This window comes from Gobio gobio (assembly GCF_949357685.1).
Source record: "Gobio gobio genome assembly, chromosome: 2".
In the NCBI taxonomy this organism is placed as follows: domain Eukaryota; kingdom Metazoa; phylum Chordata; class Actinopteri; order Cypriniformes; family Gobionidae; genus Gobio; species Gobio gobio.
Window position 1 is genome coordinate 67083335 of NC_137098.1, and position 18135 is coordinate 67101469.

Below are 18135 nucleotides of genomic sequence, written 5' to 3' on the forward strand. Positions count from 1 at the left end.
CATTAGGAAGATTAGAGCCTTCCTATCAGAGCATGCCACACAACTACTGGTCCAAGCTCTTGTTCTCTCCAGACTGGACTACTGTAATGCTCTTCTAGCGGGCCTTCCGGCATGCACTATCAAACCCTTGCAACTGATCCAGAATGCAACGGCGAGGTTGGTCTTTAACGAGCTGAAGACAGCGCACGTCACGCCTCTCCTCATCAGTCTGCACTGGCTGCCAATAGCCGCTCGCATCAAATTCAAGTCACTGGTGCTTGCCTTCAAAACAACCACTGGCTCTGCACCAATATACCTAAACTCGCTTGTTCAGACTTTCACACCCTCCAGGAACTTACGTTCTGCCAGTGAACGACGCCTTGTGACGCCATACCAAAGAGGCATGAAATCGCTCTCACTAACCTTTTCCTGGGCCGTTCCCACCTGGTGGAATGACCTGCCTATCTCAATTTGTGCGGCCGAGTCTGTAGCCATTTTCAAAAAACACCTAAAGACACATCTCTTCCAGCAGCACCTGACCAATCAAGAATAGCACTTATCATTCTATTCATTTTGTCTAATTTGTCTGTCTAATTTATTTATAAAAAATAAATAAAAAACTAATAATAATTCTGTCCTGTGTGTTCTGTGCTAGATTAACTGAGACTTGTTACAGCACTTGCATATTGTTGCCCTTGACTGTTCTAGTTGCTTCTATTGCTCTCATTTGTAAGTCGCTTTGGATAAAAGCATCTGCTAAATGACTAAATGTAATGTAAATGTAATCACGATTTCAGAAGTGGGACATTTCCGATAGCATGTGAAGGTGGCATTAAACTGGTAAAACTGTGGCTCTGCAGTCAGACCCTTCTCGATCCAAGTCTACATCCATGATATCAGCACTGAGCTGAAATAAATCACGTGCCAAACAAAACAGAAGGCACTTGGTGCATGATATCATTTGCTATTAAACGCAAATCATTAGCAATGGAACTCCCTCAATATTTAACAAAACTAGCATCCACAGTAGTACAGGCGTAGCCGACAGGACGATCCTGTTTAACCAATCCTGCATTGAGAGAGGTTAGGACCGCCTACTGTATTAACATACCTACACATAAATAAATAAATAAATAAATAAATAAATAAATAAATAAATAAATAAATAAATAAATAAATAAATAAATAAATAAATAAATAAATAAATAAATAAATAAATAAATAAATAAATAAATAAATAAATAAATAAATGTAGAAATACATAAATAAATGTAGACAAAAATTATAGTATAAAACAAATAATATAAAAATAGCACAATTCAAAATGATACTTTTGACAAAATTATTTATTTATTTTATATCTATACCTATAACATTTATTCATTCATTTATTTCTGCATTTATTTATTAATTTATTTATTCATTTATTTATGCATTTCTATATTTGATTCTTCATATATTTATTTATTTATTTCTACATTTATTTATTTCAGCATTTATTTATTTATTTATTTATTTATTTATTTATTTATTTATTTATTTATTTATTTATTTATTTATTTATTTATTTATTTATTTATTTATTTATTTATTTATTTATTTATTAAATTTTTTTTTTTTTTTTCAGGCCTATATTTGATCCAGCATGTCACAAAGGGAGTTCTGGGTTGAGCGCGGCTTAACCAGGGCTATTCAAAATTCTGACGGGGCTATAGCCCCCCTAGCCCCGGTGTAGCGCCGTCACTGTTCAGAAACCCAGAGTGACCAAATGATCATGATTTAAAAAAGGAAGGCAAATGGTTTTATTTGTAAAGGACAGTATGTAGTCTAACAGCAAGGGAATTAAAGAAACATGCACTATTAGATGGATGAAAAATTACACAAATTATGTGTAAAACACTCTAATTTAAACATATTTTGCCGGTGCTAAAAAAAAAGTGTAGAAGAAATTACACATTAATGTGAAAACAACACAATTTTTACAGCATTTTATGTGCAGAGTAGACTGATGTGCTCATCTGATGGATTTGTGAAGGCAGCATAGATGTGTCCGTATCCCACAATCCTGTGCGTTCCCATTCGGTGACATTTGAGCTAGAAAATGAAAGATGGCTGAAAGTTATGGTTCCTGGTCAGTTTGTGTTAATGTGTGTTTTTTGACCGTTTTCCACGTCTGATGTAATTTCTAGCAATACATTTCTACTGTAGTAATTCAATATTTGTTTGGTCTTTAACTATAACTCCTCCCTGAACCTCCCGCTGCCCTGTATCTGGCTCTCTCATTGGCTGTAGGTCATCGCTGATGTCATTTTCATTCAGAACTCATTTCACACAGCAGATTTTGAATCGGCGACAGATGTTCCCCTTCGAGGGAACTCGCACTGCGTCGACGAGTGACAACACTCTGGGAACGCCCACAGCGTTGCGCGTCTGAAGTATGAATAAAATCAAGCCAATCTGATTGGTGCTGCGTCATGACGGCATTCCAGGAAGATACAAAGGGACGCTGATGCATACACACAACAGTTTTTGCTCTTCAGCTGAACGCTCTGTGTTTGTCAGTCTTATTTGGTGTTGTTTGTCTACCAACGTTGCTTTTACAAGCATTTTCTCATGGCTCGCGAACTCCCGTGCTGGTCCCGTGCCTGTTGAGGCAGCACGGTTGATCAATCATGGGACTCGCAGATGGGTCTGTCAAGGGAACCTGAGAGTGCTGAGGCATCTTCTCCTTCCCTGTCTGACAATTCCATTGTTCTCCTTCTCCGTGTGGAAGCCCGCGCTGCGGCTTCTTCCCCTGGGGTGGAGGACCCGATGCGTGAGCTGTCTGATTCTGAGGAATTAGACGGGCTCCTTATCGAGGCTTGCCATTTCACTAGTGCAAGATTCAATCTCGCGTTGCCGAGGCGGCACGTAGATTCGGGTCTGCTAGTAAAGTGATACAACGTGACACAATGAGAAGGCATGTGATACTGTTGGGTGCGAGGCATACAGTCAGCTCCTGAGGGTGCTGGCTTTTTTCATTGAGAAATATCTCGACGCGTACTGCCGTGCGCCTTTCGTGTGTTTGGGCCTCGCGCCTGTTTGACTTTTTTCTCGAGGGATGAAAGCCAATTTTATTATAACAGCTTGAGCCATGTTGCTGAGGCAACGTGTGGTTTACGAGTCCGTATAAATACGATAAAACAGTATCGTCTGATGATTATGGCTGCATTTAAGTCTGAGGATTTAAATGAAATATGATCTGACTTTGAGGAGTTAGATATTCAGCCTGTCATTCAGACCATGTTTTCATCGATTTGTGTGATACTGTTGGGTGCGAGGCATGCAGTCAGCTCCTGAGGGTGCTGGCTGTTTTCATTGAGAAATATCTCGACGTGTACTGCCGTGCGCCTTTCGGGTGTTTCAGCCTCGCGCCTGTTTGGCTTAAAGCCAATTGTATTATAACGGCTTGAACCACGTTGCTGAGGCAACGTGTGGTTTACGAGTCTGTATAAATACAATAAAACAGTATCGTCTGATGATTATGCAACCTGGTCTCATTGTGAAAATGTACCTCTGGCAACGTTTTTGCAAACCGCCAAAATACGTACCAATATGTACATATCTCTGCAGTTTCAAAGTGAAATGAACACTAGAGGCAGTAAAACAGCAAGCACTTTTTATCGGGGGTTTTTTTCCATGTAAATGAATAAATTTTGGAGTTTGCGTCACTTAATCTGCTCCATATGCTCGGCTTTTTTTATATAATAAGTTTGCTCAGTAGCTCAGCTGGTACAGATTTGTACTTGTAATAATGAAAGCTCAGGTACGAATCCCGTGAAAGACAAGTCATGATAAAAGAGCTCAAAGATGAGTTCACAGAAGCTAACAAGACATGGTTACTATTGTATTTTTGTCACATTTGCTTTTGTTAACACTATCGGTTAGGTTTAGGGTTTAGTGTAGGTGTACGTTAAAAAAACAATGTCACAAAACGTCAGATTGACGCTCATCTGTTCCGGGGAAAAAACGAAGCTTTTGGCGGCACCCAGTGGACATATCACTTTGAAACTGCAGTGATATGTACATATTGGTATGTATTTTGGGGTTTGCAAAAACGTTGTCAGAGGTACATTTTCGCAATGAGACCAGGCTGTGATTATGGCTACATTTAATAGGAATTAAATAAAATATGATCTGACTTTGAGGAGTTAGATATTCAGCCTATCATTCAGACCATGGTTCACTGTATTGTGGCTGCATTTAATTCCGAGGAATTAAAATATTATCTGGCTTTGAGGAGTTAGATACTTACTCGGTCCATCACCCAAGCGTGTTTGACTTGTCTGGATATTCATCTAAGATGGGAGCAAATTATGCATGGGCAGTTCCTGTGGGGTCTGCTTCCATGCATGGTGAGGCTGCTCCTCCTTGGAGCCCTCCGGAAGTTGATGTCGTTCTCGCCGCCTTGTGGCCTGCGGGACACATCAGTTTCAGGCAATTGCTAATCACAGTGTCCGCCTTAGTGTTGCGGCCCTGTCGAGTTGCTCCCTTAGATGAGGCCCCTGCTGGCCAGCCCCCTCTCCCGGGTAGGAACGATCGAGGTCGCCTCCCCTGTGGAGTTTTCGGGAATCGATGCTGTGCTCCCGCCGTCTAGTATGCTTCGGGCCATATCATTTCCCCGCACACGAGCGTTGCACCAGCCGCCTCTACCAAGACCTGCGGCAGTCCAGCAAACGCGTAAGCACAACGAAAATCTTCCTCGATTACGCCCTGCCGGTTAGCCGCTTCAGGGGGTCGGGGAGGAGGCTCGGTTGACACCCGAGGCCGGCCTCGAGAGGCTGGTTCCCTTAGCAGATTATCTCGGCACATGGTTATGCCTCCGAATATATCTACATGGGCCCTGCGTACTGTAGAACGGGGTTACAGGCTGCAGTTCAGTTCCCTCCCCCGAAGTTCAACAGGGTGGTCTGGACTGTGGTCGGCCCGGAGCAGGTGCGGGTTATGGAACAGGAGGTACACTCTCTGTTGGTTAAGGAGGCTTTTGAACGTGTGCTTCCGCCGGACAGACAGGCCGGGTTGAACTGAGTTCATGGTTCCTAAGAAAGATGGCGAGTTGCGTCCAACTTTAGATCGGAAGTACTTGGATCGTTCTCTGAGCAGATTCAGATTCAAGATGCTTGAGCATTTCCTTGTCATGATTCAGATCCAGTCTGAGGACTGGCCTGTCACGGTGGATCTAAAGAGGACGCATACTTCCATGTATCCATCCTTCTGTGTCACAGGGAATTCCTGAGGTTCGCTTTCAGGGCCGTAGCGTATCATTATCGGGTTCCTCCATACGGCCTGGCTTTTTTCCTTGCGAGTAGCAGCAGTTCGGCATTGAGATGTTGTCCTTGGCTGCTCTCAGTGCTTGGGGCTGAGACTCTACACGCACAACGCTTCATTAAAATCAGTGAAGTTGTCTACACAGCATAATGAAATGTGTGATTATGATCAGCCCTGATGTCCAGATCGTCACAGTCACACGTGTCCACCAAACAGGGCTCAACCATAGTTCTGACCTGGATAAAGAGTGTGTCTTCTCTGTGTTTTGAGTCTATAAGTCAGACTGTGTGTTTGACAGTGTGTCATTAATACATCAGTATGGAGCTCAGTTCACTTCCTCTAATGCTCTGAGTATTATTTTATCTTTGTTTTTTTTTAAATTATGTGAATCAATGATCATTTATTTTCCATCCTCTTATGCATTGAATCTATTTTTCATTCATGCTGCTAATAATGTGAGTGTTAAATCAGTGGTTCATGATATCTGTGTGTGAGAGTGAAAATGTGCTGAATGAGATCAGTGTATTGATCATTACTGTGATTCTTCAGTCGTTCAGTTTACAGTTTGTAATGGTTGAATGGATGTCGTTTCAGTTGAATCAAGACAGCATCAGCTAAATATTCTAGCTCTGAGTTTTCTTCAATCTTTTTCTTTCACCCAAACTCTCCAGTAATTTTTGACTTCCATTGATCTGAAAGAATAAAGATATACTTGATTTGATAATGGAGATGGACAGAATTGAGCTGATGGATAGAAGATTATAGAGTTGTGGTTGAGTTTCTGCTGTAAGAGAAGCATTCTGACCCAACAGCACAATCAGTGTGTGTGTGTGTGTGTGTGTGTGTGTGTGTGTGTGTGTGTGTGTGTGTGTGTGTGTGTGTGTGTGTGTGTGTGTGTGTGTGTGTGTGAGAGTGTGAGTGTGTGTTTGTGAGTGTGTGTGTTTGTGTGTGTGTGTGTGTGTGTGTGTGTGTGTGTGTGTGTGTGTGTGTGTGTGTGTGTGTGTGTGTGTGTGTGTGTGTGTGTGTGTGTGTGTGTGTGTGTGTGTGTGTGTGTGTGTGTGACAGAATATCATAGATGTAAAAAAAAATATGAAATTAATTAACTATATTTCTCTTTCATATAGGCTACGTTTATATATTTATATTTTGTATTTTGGGGGCATTTCATGCTGTACTAAATAATATTTATCTCCATATTATGACCCATTTATTCCATAAAAAGGATGTATTTTCATTATTGTGCTCTTTTTAAGCATTAATGAACCGAGTTTAATGTCCACATGAAATCAGATTGGAAGTTGTTTGTCTTCTAGTATGAATATGTGAGTCTCAGTGTTATCTATACGCTAGTGTTGCTCCACAACAATGACACAATTCACATGTAGAAGATATAAGAGATCAAAACTTACAGTCTCTCACTTCAGCCAATGAGGATCAGTGACGTTGATGACATCACTCTGCACTTCAGCTTCTCATCAGATCTTCTGTCCAATCAAACGCTCTCTAGAATCTGCTCTTCAAAATATCTTCTGTTGTGCAGTGACATTTATGCAGAGTTTTGGACAGGTTGAGTCAGTTCATTTGATTTTGTGAGATGTTTAACCATAACTTCTGTTTGTGCACTTCTTACAGAGAAACCTAAAGCTGCTCTGACTGTAAAGCCTGAACCATCACAGATATTCAGAGGAGAGAATGTCACTCTCACTTGTGCCGTACAGGGGGAAGGATGGACATACAGATGGCAGTGTGATGGTAAAAATCACACCTCTAATGAGAAAGAGTTCAAGATCACTGTAGATCAAACACAGAAGTGCTGGTGCTACAGCTGTAGAGGATCAGGATCAGGATTATTCTGCTCTGACTCGAGTGATGAAGTGACTCTGACTGTGACCGGTGAGTGATCATCACTGACATCAAGATCTGCTCAGATATTAACCCTTTCATGCATGAATAATGGAAAACATTATCTAAATTTTTTTAAGATTATTTTTATTACTTTAATATGATGCTAAAATTGAAATCCATTTTAATTTTTACAAAATTCAGTTTTATTTAAAAATTATTTAACTGTCCACGTATGTGGACACCATGCAACAAAGGCGTAAAATGGGACAAAAAGCCACAGATGACAATATGGAATATTGTGCTTTTATTATGTCATTATATGCTATGCATAACAGCTAAGATATTTAAAACATTAATATTACAATATAACAACGATAAAACACATAGTGTAGGAACTATAATGCTCGTTACATATATGTGGAAACCTAATAGGGTGAATCTCCAACTATGGTACTTTTTGGACCTGGACATTTTCAGAAAATGAAACATTTTTATTTAAAAAATTACTGGCATAATTTGTTTCCCCAGTATGATTAGATACCTGCCCTGAAGTTGGCTGTGCTGATTTTTATGAAATAATATGTATTTTTTTACATTTTTTACAGACATCGCAAAATAAATTGTCATTTCCACAACCGAACAAAAACATGTGTTTTCAACCAAAAATTTTGAAATATTTGTAGTTATAAATATATTGGGTCACACATAACACTTGCATCCTTCCAAATAGTAAATTGATGTATTTCTCTGAAATGCAACTGTTAAGATTTTACAAAGTTAACACCAAAATAAGCTGAACACTAAGCCACTGAAACCTTTCATTCATATTTCTGACATTTTCAAATCTGATATTTTTCAACTCGTATACATATACTTTACCCTTAACTGCTAAATAAACAAAACCACCACCATTACCTTAACTTTTTTTTTCATATTTTACCAAAAAATATTTGTGGTTGTGGAAATGACAAGGGAAAGGCGGGTTATGGTGAAAATAACATTTCAGATATAAAACCTGTAGTAGAATTATAAATGATGGAAATGCAAATGTGAGTCATGACCTCAATGTGTAGGACAAAATGAATCTCAAATTCAAGTTTGAAGTTAATTCTGATTTTTAAGATTTTAGTCTTTCCCTGAATAGTCTGCACTTCTCTGCTGATGTTTTGGGTGCCATCTTAAAGAACAACAGAGAGACTATGTCAGATTTGTTGTAAACAATAAAATATCTCAATTTAAAACAATCTCTATGACATTATATGTAAAGTTTATGTGTTTACACTATATTTTTAGTACTACAGGCAAACTACTTTGCTTTTAAGCACAGACAATGTCCTTGCCAAGCCAACCTGTCTTTATCACTTCCATGGAGACAGATGTGGAAAAGACGGTTGTGGAAATGACATTTTCCCCCTTTCCCTCTAATATCTCATGTTTGACTAGCCTGTTAGTGTTAGTTTTAGAGTTAGCATTAAATAATCTCAAATATCACCTGATGAAATTGTAAAAATCCAGAAAAGTTTCCATCAGAATGAATTATGAGCGGTTCAGAAATGACATACAATAAACATACTCGCAGTATTTCTCGTAATTACCTTGATATATCTCCAATTTATTAACCTCTGCTGGGACCATTCTTTCATTCAGCCATGTGGTTTCCTCTGGAGTGTCAGTTTCTATGGTTACTGAGTATACAAATCTAGAACACTGAGCCTGGGATTGCATTTAATGCAGAGGTGTGGAAATGAAAGTGAACCCAAGTATTGTGCAGTTAATAGGGCAACAAGATATGATAGAATAAGATTGAATTTAACTTCTAGGATAAGAAGAATTTATGGGTGATTTACTGAGGTCTGCGCTTGTCAATTTACAGTTTGCGCCATCATAAAAAGCATGTCTTAAAGGGGTGATGAATTGAGAAATCAACTTTCCTTTGAGCCTTTGGTGTATAAAAGTTAATTGTGATATAAGAATATCCTGTACGTTTCAGAGCTGAAAACGTCATTGTTAGTCAAAAGCTTTTATAGACACCAGGCCCAGCAAACGAGAGATCTCAGAATATGTTGACCAATGACGTCGTAGGACGCAGAAGCTCCGCCTCAAGCCCCGCCCACCGACTCGTGGAGCGAAACAATGCGGAATCGATTGTAAACAAGATAGAGGTCGAGACTGGATTTGACATAATATATTGAGATTTAAACACAATGATGTGCCTTCTATATTGGATCCGACAGGAATGAAGTAACACACTTATGTGAGTAAAACGTGTTTTTATATGTGTTAGTGTTGCATTGTTACAGATCGTTTGATATCTATTGATTACATACCTTAGCACGCGGTCACAGGCTGGAGAAGCTGTTATTGGTTCATTCATGATCAGACTCGGACTTGTAACGCCAGCTTGCAAAGCCCAACGTCTCGGGTAGAGCCCGACCGATAAAGGATTTTTAAGGCCGATACCGATACAAATATTTGGTCACTTAAAAATCCGATATTCCGATATATCAGCCGATATATATAAAAAATAAAAAAATAAAATAACAGAAACGCGTAAAAAAACACAAACAGATTTCCCTTATACATCAGTTATTTGTAGTTATTCATGATCCCTCAGCCTCTCTAAAATAATATGATAATGCAGTTTAAAAATAAACTTGTTTGTTTTATTGTTACAACAGAACAGAGGAACATAAAATATATTAAAGTTCTGATAAATAAAATGTATAAAAATACAAACTTAAGATATGAAACTTAAAGTCGTTTGGACGAAAACACAATAGGCTAACAAAAACAAAAAATCAAAGTTACCAGTATAAATAGATGTGGTAAGCTTTATAAATATAACTTTTAGCAAGACTGGAAAAAAAATATTCAGTTAAGTTCTAGAAGTTCTGATAAATAACAACAACAGCAAAACATAAACTATATACAGTATAAATATGAGCCACCTTATAATTACAATGTCAACTTGCTTATCCCTTTACATGCACTTTTAATTCTATCCATCAAGCTACCACAAACCATTTTCAATCATCATTTGCTGCCTGCCTTCTAAAATCTACTAACGTTACTGATGATGACTCGTGTAATCCATTATTTGACTCGTTAATGCGGCGTCTGAACGAAGTCACGCACTTTCGTTCACTCTTCACGAGCCTAACTTACAATTTACAATGCAGGGACTGGAACTACAAATATACTAGTTATAAATACAGTAATCATTACTTTATTTAGGCAGAATAAGTTTGTTGTGTTTTTCAAGGCGCATTAATGTTAGCGGTCTCCCACTGATAGCCATGGCATTAGCTAGCTTTGTGGTTAGCGTCTTCTATGATAAGTTATAATTTAGAAATATGTATACTTTTTCAAAATAACGGGCAGGGGAGAGATGATACGTCTCATGATGTCAAACTGTCAGACTATTAAAGAAATACATCTTATTCAGTCACATTGTCCGAGTTAAACTTAGTCAGTCAACTGTTACAACCTAGCGTAATTACCAGCTCTCTTGGCTTACATGTAACAGCAAAACTGGACTTGGCAGTTACAAATTGTGTCATGTTATTTGAGTTAAGAGAACTGATGGGGATGTTCTTTTAACTGTTATTCAATTCAAGCAATGTATATCTCGTTGCCAACTTACATGCATTTCGCGGATGATCTGTGTTGTGAATGCAGCGCTCAGAGCGCTGAAGCTCAGCATGACTCTGCTGGATCAGCTGGTGGTGTTGCCAGCCGGCACGTTGTAGGGTGCCCTCTGGTGGACAAACTATGAAACGCCAACACTCAATGTGTTTGAGAGGTGTTTCGTCCGGTTTTTTTATTTTTAAAAAAATATTCATTTATCGGCCATCATAAATGCCGATACCGATAGTTTGGAAAAAGCCTAATATCGGCCGATAATATCGGCCCGCCGAAATATCGGTCGGGCTCTAGTCTCGGGGCTATGTGCTTTTCAGACGGGCTTGCGTGCATGTGTGTGTGTGTACGGTTATATTCACTGACGATCGAAATGATACAGAAATAACATTCCAATCAGTCGCGGGTGGATGAGAGATGAATCATTGTGTTTGTTTGATAAAGACATTTTGCGAGTCCTGGGCGATTGCCACACGCTTTCACTGACAGGGGAGCAGAAGCTCATTAAATATGCAAATCTTATCCAATCCTAGCCGTGGGCGTTTACTTCCAAGTCTTCAGTGCGGCACGCCCATCAAAACCGATCGTTTTTCAGAGAGCCTAAACCAAGGCAGAAAATAGCCTATTACTTGATGTTTTTGAATGTAAAAACCACACGAACGTCATAAGTTGACCTCAGACAACAGTATAAAAAAATTAAAATAGCCAGTTCATGACACCTTTAAACCAGATGATAACGGTTAGATTGTGTTGGTCATTATGGAAATGATCCGGCTGCATCTGTGTTCTTTAATGTGTGTGTCGTCAGTATATCATGCGCTGAACTTTCGACTCCCATCGGCGTGTTTATGGGATTGCGCTCTCACACTAATTTGCTCTGTTTAGTAAATCTGGCCCATAGTGTGTGTGTGTGTGTGTGTGTGTGTGTGTGTGTGTGTGTGTGTGTGTCAGTGGGCCATCAAGAACATCCAGTGTTCAAAAGGATAAATGAATATGATCACCAGGGATTTCAAACTATCTCATCACTTTAACATTTGGGCTGAAAGAATATTAAAGATTTGGGAACGGAAGGCCATCACTTTCTTTGTTATCCTCAATTTACATTTAAGAGCAAACTTCATTTACACGTCGAGCAGGAAGATGAATATAATACAGTATAAAATGTTTGAGCAGAGATTATTCTGGGTTCATTCTGACTCTGATGAACTCAAGATGCTTCATGTACTTCTGTCACTGCTGCAAGAAAACTTCATCATCGAGATCTTCAACGTCCTCAACATTTTTTACTTTCAATAGTTTACAATAAAACATTTACAAAATGTAATTATTTTGCATTGAAAGTTTATCTCTCTGTGGGTGAGTTGAGTATTATTGAGTATTATTGAGTATTATTGTCCTCATAAACTCTCTCTATGATCACATGTACAATCAAGAGACTGTTGAACTACTGTATTCTATCGCCCTTCATAACAGAACACATTATACAACAATATATTATTAACATCGTCACATGACCTCATCACATCGCGTGTTTCATTCAGTAATATTTTACACTCTTAAATGATTAAAGAATTATAAATGTTGTACAAACTACAATTCTGTGATGTAAATAGAAAATAACACTCAGTCTACATGTATGTTGTGTATCACACGATATATCCAGTGTATACCAGTATATAATTTATCAGAAATTACAAACTATTTTAATGTAATCAATACAAACTGCAAGCAAACTAGATCTTTAATTTGTAATGCAGTGTTCGTCTCATCAGGTTTTGAGTTGATAACAGTGATCATGAGACTGTGATGCTGTTTCAGTCAATATTTACTCATGTGTGTATTAATACAGAGAGACCAAAACCTGTAGTGAAGGTGAAGCCGGATCAGCCTGTGTTCAGAGGAGAGAGAGTCACTCTCACATGTGACATAAAGTGGACAGGAGACACTCAGTGGACATACAGCTGGGGAACCGACAGCCGGTATAAAGACACTGTCAGCCAAACCTCAACACAAGAGTTGAACATCAGCAGTGTTGAAGACGTTCACAGCGGTAAATACACCTGTACAGGACAGATGAAGACTCAACTCTCTCAGCGCAGTGATGCTGTTACACTGACTGTATCAGGTGAGTCTTCATATTCACATCTGTCTAATGATCATCCATATTTCAACACTTATGATCTTCTGTATCAGCTGCATCTGTTCTTATAGAGGACTGAAGAAATTCACTTGTAGTCATTATTGTCTTCAGATGCAGAACTGCACGTCTTGTGTGTGTCGCACATTTATCAGGATACTTTTATAACATCATGTACAGATGTGTGACTTTCCAGTAGAGCTGGGCATCGTTCACAAATGTTAACAAGATTACACATCACCTCAAAACCCTTTGGCTTTATTTGTTGAGTTTGTTTAATGTTGTGACTCATTTAGGGTCTGATGAAGGAATATATGCCTCTCGCTCAAGAGCACATAAAGCACACAAAGCTCTGGCAGAAGTCGCTGATGATTATGAATGTAAAAATAGCAAAGACACATTTGCAGAGATTAAAGTTCTCCGTTGTTGCAACCAGGCAACCAATCACTATCTCAGGATCATCGTGAAGCTATCAAGCCATGCCCTAGCAACCATTTAGAGCACCCTAGCAACTACTTCCATAGACTACCATTGAAAGAGATATGGGATATCTTTGGATAGAAGTGTCATAGAAACATAAGGGTGGGCTCATTTGACTTGAGGCAGCAAACAGCCAATCACAAATCACCTTCAGTACTTCCTAACCACGCCCTAGCAACCATTGTTGATCACCCTAGCAACCCAAACCCAAAGAGGGAAATCTTCTAATCTGAATGTCAGAGGCATGGGGGTTGGTTTATATCATTCATACTGGCAAGGAGTTTTTGGAGTATACTTATTGGCAGCTACCATGCCGCTCAATAGCAACCAAACTGAGTACCCTAGCAACCGTTTAACAAGACCTATATCTCTGCATCAGGACATCGTATTGAGATGGCCTTTTGACTCATGTTAGCAAACTGGACTTTCAACATGCTACACATGCTAGCAGTGAATAGCTACATGCTAGTAGCAATTAGCTTAGGGTTAAAACATGATAAAAACAAGTAAAAATGTGCTAGCATCATACTAACAACATGTCAATAGAAATTCTTCAGACGGGCTTGCGTGCATGTGTGTGTGTGTACGGTTATATTCACTGACGATCGAAATGATACAGAAATAACATTCCAATCAGTCGCGGGTGGATGAGAGATGAATCATTGTGTTTGTTTGATAAAGGCATTTTGCGAGTCCTGGCTGTGGGCTGGGCGATTGCCACACACTTTCACTGACAGGGGAGCAGAAGCTCATTAAATATGCAAATCTCATCCAATCCTAGCCGTAGGCGTTTACTTCCAAGTCTTCAGTGCGGCACGCCCATCAAAACCGATCGTTTTTCAGAGAGCCTAAACCAAGGCAGAAAATAGCCTATTACTTGATGTTTTTGAATGTAAAAACCACACGAACGTCATAAGTTGACCTCAGACAACAGTATAAAAAAATTAAAATAGCCAGTTCATGACACCTTTAAACCAGATGATAACGGTTAGATTGTGTTGGTCATTATGGAAATGATCCGGCTGCATCTGTGTTCTTTAATGTGTGTGTCGTCAGTATATCATGCGCTGAACTTTCCACTCCCATCGGCGTGTTTATGGGATTGCGCTCTCACACTAATTTGCTCTGTTTAGTAAATCTGGCCCATAGTGTGTGTGTGTGTGTGTGTGTGTGTGTGTGTGTGTGTGTGTGTGTGTGTGTGTGTGTGTGTGTGTGTGTGTGTGTGTGTGTGTGTGTGTGTGTGTGTGTGTCAGTGGGCCATCAAGAACATCCAGTGTTCAAAAGGATAAATGAATATGATCACCAGGGATTTCAAACTATCTTATCACTTTAACATTTGGGCTGAAAGAATATTAAAGATGTGGGAACGGAAGGCCATCACTTTCATTGTTATCCTCAATTTACATTTAAGACCAAACTTCATTTACACGTCGAGCAGGAAGATGAATATAATACAGTATAAAATGTTTGAGCAGAGATTATTCTGGGTTCATTCTGACTCTGATGAACTCAAGATGCTTCATGTACTTCTGTCACTGCTGCAAGAAAACATCATCATCGAGATCTTCAACATCCTCAACATTTTTTACTTTCAATAGTTTACAATAAAACATTTACAAAATGTAATTATTTTGCATTGAAAGTTTATCTCTCTGTGGGTGAGTTGAGTATTATTGAGTATTATTGAGTATTATTGTCCTCATAAACTCTCTCTATGATCACATGTACAATCAAGAGACTGTTGAACTACTGTATTCTATCGCCCTTCATAACAGAACACATTATACAACAATATATTATTAACATCGTCACATGACCTCATCACATCGCGTGTTTCATTCAGTAATATTTTACACTCTTAAATTATTAAAGAATTATAAATGTTGTACAAACTACAATTCTGTGATGTAAATAGAAAATAACACTCAGTCTACATGTATGTTGTGTATCACACGATATATCCAGTGTATACCAGTATATAATTTATCAGAAATTACAAACTATTTTAATGTAATCAATACAAACTGCAAGCAAACTAGATCTTTAATTTGTAATGCAGTGTTCGTCTCATCAGGTTTTGAGTTGATAACAGTGATCATGAGACTGTGATGCTGTTTCAGTCAATGTTTACTCATGTGTGTATTAATACAGAGAGACCAAAACCTGTAGTGAAGGTGAAGCCGGATCAGCCTGTGTTCAGAGGAGAGAGAGTCACTCTCACATGTGACATAAAGTGGACAGGAGACACTCAGTGGACATACAGCTGGGGAACCGACAGCCGGTATAAAGACACTGTCAGCCAAACCTCAGCACAAGAGTTGATCATCAGCAGTGGAGACGTTCACAGCGGTAAATACACCTGTACAGGACAGATGAAGACTCAACGCTCTCAGCGCAGTGATGCTGTTACACTGACTGTATCAGGTGAGTCTTCATATTCACATTTGTCTAATGATCATCCATATTTCAACACTTATGATCTTCTGTATCAGCCGCATCTGTTCTTATAGAGGACTGAAGAAATTCACTTGTAGTCATTATTGTCTTCAGATGCAGAACTGCACGTCTTGTGTGTGTCACACATTTATCAGGATACTTTTATAACATCATGTACAGATGTGTGACTTTCCAGTAGAGCTGGGCATCGTTCACAAATGTTAACAAGATTACACATCACCTCAAAACCCTTTGGCTTTATTTGTTGAGTTTGTTTAATGTTGTGACTCATTTAGGGTCTGAGGAAGGAATATATGCCTCTCGCTCAAGAGCACATAAAGCACACAAAGCTCTGGCAGAAGTCGCTGATGATTATGAATGTAAAAATAGCAAAGACACATTTGCAGAGATTAAAGTTCTTCGTTGTTGCAACCAGGCAACCAATCACTATCTCAGGATCATCGTGAAGCTATCAAGCCACGCCCTAGCAACCATTTAGAGCACCCTAGCAACTACTTCCATAGACTACCATTGAAAGAGATATGGGATATCTTTGGATAGAAGTGTCATAGAAACATAAGGGTGGGCTCATTTGACTTGAGGCAGCAAACAGCCAATCACAAATCACCTTCAGTACTTCCTAACCACGCCCTAGCAACCATTGTTGATCACCCTAGCAACCCAAACCCAAAGAGGGAAATCTTCTAATCTGAATGTCAGAGGCATGGGGGTTGGTTTATATCATTCATACTGGCAAGGAGTTTTTGGAGTATACTTATTGGCAGCTACCACGCCGCTCCATAGCAACCAAACTGAGTACCCTAGCAACCGTTTAACAAGACCTATATCTCTGCATCAGGACATCGTATTGAGATGGCCTTTTGACTCATGTTAGCAAACTGGACTTTCAACATGTTACACATGCTAGCAGTGAATAGCTACATGCTAATAGCAATTAGCTTAGGGTTAAAACATGATAAAAACAAGTAAAAATGTGCTAGCATCATACTAAAAACATGTCAATAGTGTTAGCATTATGTTTGTGTAGTACCCTCACCGCCTGATGAGGGGAGATATAGATATAAATCAAACACAGGACACGGAGCTGCTGCTTCAACATCAGAGTCTGTGTATATTCTCTATAAACATTCAAAAGAGTTCAAGTATATTTTTATGTCACTGAATGACAGAGCATCAAGTCACAATGTACAAAAAGTAATCACTTATACACGTTTACCTTGACTATTGTCCACAAATTAACATATATAATATAATATAATATACATTTATAACATTTTAATATACAACATACATATCATAAACGTTTTCCCATGTTTTACACTTGAATGAGAATTGCATCTCCTTTTAAAGCACAGTAAACTGCAACTCATAACTGTTGCCTTATTTACCCAAAACACATCACATTTGTCATTTCCCTCTATTATTACGCATTTTCTGAGACCGCATGGACTCCATCATTAGCATGAGATGCATAACTAGCACACGCGAAACTCGCGAATACACAGACGAAACTCGAAGGAAACTTTTACACCTTCTGCAAAAGTAACTCTTTAACACTTTAAACGATGTCATTTACATACATATCTCTGACATGTCATGAACATACTCTTATTACATTTGAGTGTTTCATACCTGATGAGGGGAGATATAGATATAAATCAAACACAGGACACGGAGCTGTTCCAATGTCGAGGATCCTTGGAATTTCAACCAAGGTCTGACTGAGTCCTTCGTTCAAAAAAATATGCCATATAAAGGAAAGGATGCTTACGAGTAGACTTCGCGCACTTAGCGTTCTCAAATCACCCACAATCCTATGCGTGCAGCTTTGCTATCTTGTTCAAAAAATACAAAATATCGGACCTTGGCGGAGTCGGAGGGTTAACGGGGCAATATGCTTTCAGGTGTAAGTATTTACGTTACCAAACATTTGTTATAACCGTAGTAAATATAAGTAAAGTTTAACGTTTAAATACCAGTACAAATTACAACCGTATTGATATTATACAAATGACGATATTGATGGCTAACGGACCTTTTCACTGACGTAATGAGGCTGACGCGCACTTGCTAGCCTGTTCCATTTACGTGTTCTCCGAATGCTAAAGAGGAGCCTGGCCTAGCCTCTGAAGGAAGTGACTTGGAAGGACCAGTCCTGCAGAGGAAGGATCCTTGACATTGAGAAACACCTCCTGTATATTCTGAGCAGCGCGCCCCCCCCCCCCCCCTCCCCCTGCAGGTGAACACTCCCAAGGGAAAAACAATCAAATAAACGATCGATCAAGGCTGAG

General features: G+C 39.1%; 1 protein-coding gene across 1 annotated transcript in view; it reads left to right on the forward strand.

Moving 5' to 3' along the window:
- Positions 1 to 18135, forward strand: part of LOC307120077 (basement membrane-specific heparan sulfate proteoglycan core protein-like) — a 335684-nt gene that overhangs the window by 41872 nt on the left and 275677 nt on the right. Inside the window, exons 3-5 of the mRNA XM_079806937.1 lie at positions 6919 to 7179; positions 12620 to 12895; positions 15539 to 15811. Of these exons, the coding sequence (XP_079663063.1) occupies positions 6919 to 7179; positions 12620 to 12895; positions 15539 to 15811 (810 nt within the window). The remainder of the gene's footprint in view (positions 1 to 6918; positions 7180 to 12619; positions 12896 to 15538; positions 15812 to 18135) is intronic.